The 3,819-nt window shown below is 41.8% G+C and overlaps 1 protein-coding gene across 4 annotated transcripts in view; it reads right to left on the bottom strand.

Annotated features, from left to right (window-relative positions):
* LSM14A (LSM14A, mRNA processing body assembly factor) overlaps window positions 1–3,819 on the bottom strand; it is a 64,703-nt gene that overhangs the window by 14,416 nt on the left and 46,468 nt on the right. For 3 of the 4 annotated variants that reach the window (XM_003798443.3, XM_003798442.3, XM_023518354.1), the window contains exons 5-6: window positions 1,559–1,735; window positions 1,222–1,287 (exon numbers count right to left, since the gene is read on the bottom strand). In XM_003798443.3, coding sequence (XP_003798491.1) covers window positions 1,222–1,287; window positions 1,559–1,735 — 243 coding nt within the window. The remainder of the gene's footprint in view (window positions 1–1,221; window positions 1,288–1,558; window positions 1,736–3,819) is intronic. The other variant, XM_023518355.1, reaches the window with a different exon arrangement.

Raw genomic sequence — 3,819 nt, 5'->3', positions numbered from 1 at the left:
CCCTGGGTAGAGTGCCGTGGCATTACAGCTCACAGCAACCTCCAACTCCTGGGCTCAAGCGAGTCTCCTGCCTCCACCTCACAAGTAGCTGGGACCACAGGCGCCCGCCACAACACCTGGCTATTTTTTGGTTGCAGCCATCATTGTTGTTTGGCGGGTCCAGGCTGGGGATTTGAACCCGCTACGTTAGGTGTACGTGGCTGGTGCCTTAGCCGGTTGAGCTATAGGCGCCAAGCCGACACTCTGTCTCTTAAAGAAAGAAAAAATAGTAGTCTTCTGTGCCGTCCATATAACCTTCCAAACTTCAATGGCAACAAGTTATGTAATTCTTGCACACTGCCAAAACAACAAATTCATACTGGCACAGTATCATTAACTAAGCTAGCCTTATTCATGTCATCAGTTTTTTTTTTTGAGATCAAATCTCACTTTCTTGTCCCCAGTAGAGTGCAATGGCATCATAGCTCACAGCAACTTAAAACTCTTGGGCTCAAGCGATTCTCTTGCCTCAGCCTCCCAAGTAGCTGGGACTGCAAAGCCCCTGCTACAGCGCAAAGCTGTTTTTTTAGACGCAGGGACTCGCTCTTGCTTAGGCTGGTCTAGAACTCCCGAGCTGAAGCAATCCATCGTCTTGGCCTGTCAGAGTGCTAGGATGACCGGTGTGAGCCACCCCACCCGCCCCCGTATGTTATCAGTTTTTGCATGTATTTTGTTTGTATAAAGAGAAAGTGTCTCTCTGTTGACCAAGCGCAGTGCAGTGGGGCAATCATAGCTCACTGCAGTCTTGAACTCCTGGGTTCAAGTAATCCCTGTGCCTTAGCCTTCTGAGTCTCTGGGGTCTTGCTGTGGTCTATGGTCTGATGTTGAACTTCTGGCCTCAAGTGATCCTCCCATCTTGGTCTCCCTAGTTGCTGGGACTACAAATATGAGCCATGAGGCCTAGCTCATTTTCTGTATGTCTTTATGTACAGTATCTTTTTATGTCTTTACCTATGACATCTTTACAATGACTTTTTATCTTATCACAGACACAGATTCACATAACCACCTCCATAATCAAGACGAAGAACTAGTCTGTCATCACAATGACACTCCCCTGGGTTCCTCCCTTATAGCCCCCCACCTTGCTTTCCATCTTCTGCAGTAATTATGTGTCATATATTTAAAGTATTCTCCCTATTGGACAAGCACACGATATGACTTTCAGATTCAAGCACTTACCTACTTGTCTCTTGCTATCATTTCTGAGTTGCTCATTTTCTGGTCTTGATACTTTATGTACTTCAGCTATAGAAAAAGACATGCAAAATGACAAATCAACTCAGGACACAAAATCTAAAACCTTCTATGGAGTCAGAAATGGGAAAAAAATAACCCCAAAGAAAAAAAGCATGATGTCTAAAAAACTGACTTTGAGTCAAATCTGAAAGACTGCATAGTCATGAAGTTCATTTTAAGCTTTCTGGGATCATTCACATGTAAATCCTTTTAATGAAAATAAGGTGAGCAGAAATTATTGATTAGTTAATTAACAAACAATAAATAGCTAAAGTTCTACCTCGCCTGTGCTCTTGATTCTCTACTGCTTTTTGGCTGGTAGATGGCAAAGGCCTGGTTGATACAGGGCTCCTTCTCCCAACAGGTGCTGGAGCAGGTAAGTGGGCCGAGGCGGTCTGTACTGCTTGTTCCATGGTTGGGCTTTTTCTCAAAGGGTCTAACTGAGGGCTTGAACGACCTAAAATGTAACCAAAAGGTAAGAAACTACCCTATTGGGGATTTCAAAATAATCTAGACCATTAAAAAAAAAAAAATGTCTAGAGTTATTTTTACGGAATTCAAATTGCTAGCACAAAGCACAAATTTGAATTAAACTACTTATTCAAGCCGAGTTTAAAACTGGTTATCTTATCCTTAGTGGGCTGGGTCACTAGATTAGCAAAAAATAAATAATAAACAAGGTAAACAAAATAAAAATAAAACACCCCCCCCCAAGCCAATACCAAACTCCAACAAAAAAGCCCACTCCACAACTTTATCTGTGTTTCGACCTAGAGGAATAAAGTTTACGTTTTTCAAAAACTACTGCCTGGTATGAGATTCCCTAGAAATATCAACAAAGTTCATGTTTTAGGCAGGTCAGATACAGGTCCTCCCCAACAACCACAAGATCATGTTGACTTTATTTTTGGTAATTGACTAAAATGACACCTTCATATCTACATGTTATTATTTTCATTAAATTATTACAAGACAGTAAAGAACCAGAAACTAAGGTTGGTGAAGTACTTTTGATATCTTAGGGGCTTGGGTCATTAAACATAAAAAATAAAAGACCAGGCTCGGCGCCTGTAGCTCAACGGGCTAGGGCGCCAGCCACGTACACCTAGGGTGGCGGGTTCGAATCCCCAGCCCGGACCCGCCAGACAACAATGACGGCTGCAACCAAAAAATGGCCGGGCGTTGTGGCGGGCGCCTGTGGTCCCAGCTACTTGGGAGGCGGAGGCAGGAGACTCGCTTGAGCCCAGGAGTTGGAGGTTGCTGTGAGCTGTAATGCCACGGCACTCTACCCAGGGGGACAGCTTGAGGCTCTGTCTCAAAAAAAAAAAAATAAAAAAAAAATAAAAGACCAGCAAGAAACTCTTCAGATAAATTACACAGTAGCTGGACTGATTTCTGGACATTTGAAAGATCTCTTGGCAAATTTTGGCTTAGTATGGGGCTTGTACCTATAAATTTTAGTTTTCCTTTTATGAGGTCAAAGGCTGGTCACAATAAGAACTGAAGAATGTAATATTAGGAGCTCTCATCATGCTTTTTGTCCCTAGGTTTTTGCTGTCAATCTCTACTCAGGTAGCTCTGATATCCCATGATATTCTACCGAAATATAATGTTGCTTAAATTATGCTCATTTTGTGCAAAAATATCTTCAAATATACTGCAACTGTCACTGACCATCCTTGCACAGGCTCCAAACAATTGTGAACAGGTGAGGGCTGACAACTGATTATTATGCTTCAGAAACAATTTATTAGTAATATTCCCCAAGTTCATGATTATCTAAGTTTTGCAATTACAAATGTATAATTTCAGCTACTAATGGCAAAGTTACTTTAGCCACAATAAGAAGTTACTATAAAGCCTTTTCAGAATTGTTACTACTAATAGAAATAGTACACTTTTCTTAAGGATTATAATGGGAAATCATGGTGGTTTGTATTAAGTTGCAGCCTATTAACACTTTATAATCACTTACAGTTACAAAACATTTGTTATAAGTTTTTTTTTTTAAAAAATAAATAAATCAAGTTTTTGTTTGTTTTTTAAGAGACAGAGTCTTATTTTGTCATCATAGCTCACAGCAACCTCCAACTCCTGGGCTTAGGTGATTCTCTTGCCTCAGCCTCCTGAGTAGCTGGGACTATAGGCGCCCGCCACAAAGCCTGGCTATTTTTTTAACTGCAGTTTGGCTGGGGCTAGGTTCGAACCCACCACCCTCTGTATATGGGGCCTGGGGCCCTACCCACTGAACAACAGGTGCTACCCCTCCTTTTCTAAATATTATAGTAAAACCAGGTAGAAGAGAATGATATTTGCAGTTAGGAACAAGTGTAGGGTTTGGTCATTAAAAATTATTTAAAGCAATGGGAGAAAAAAAAAGACAACAAGAAGTTGTTTCACGTTACAGACCCCCACCTTTATGCCCATCCCTACCCTGAAGCCTGATACTTACTCTAAAAAGAGACACAGTTGGCTCAGCGCCTATAGCTCAACCGGCTAAGGCGCCAGCCACATACACCTAAGGTGGCGGGTTCGAATCCC

The sequence above is a fragment of the Otolemur garnettii genome, unplaced genomic scaffold (assembly GCF_000181295.1).
Source record: "Otolemur garnettii isolate 467f Iridium unplaced genomic scaffold, OtoGar3 scaffold00135, whole genome shotgun sequence".
NCBI classification, from domain to species: Eukaryota; Metazoa; Chordata; class Mammalia; order Primates; family Galagidae; genus Otolemur; species Otolemur garnettii.
This window is presented reverse-complemented; position numbering and strand designations above follow the sequence as displayed.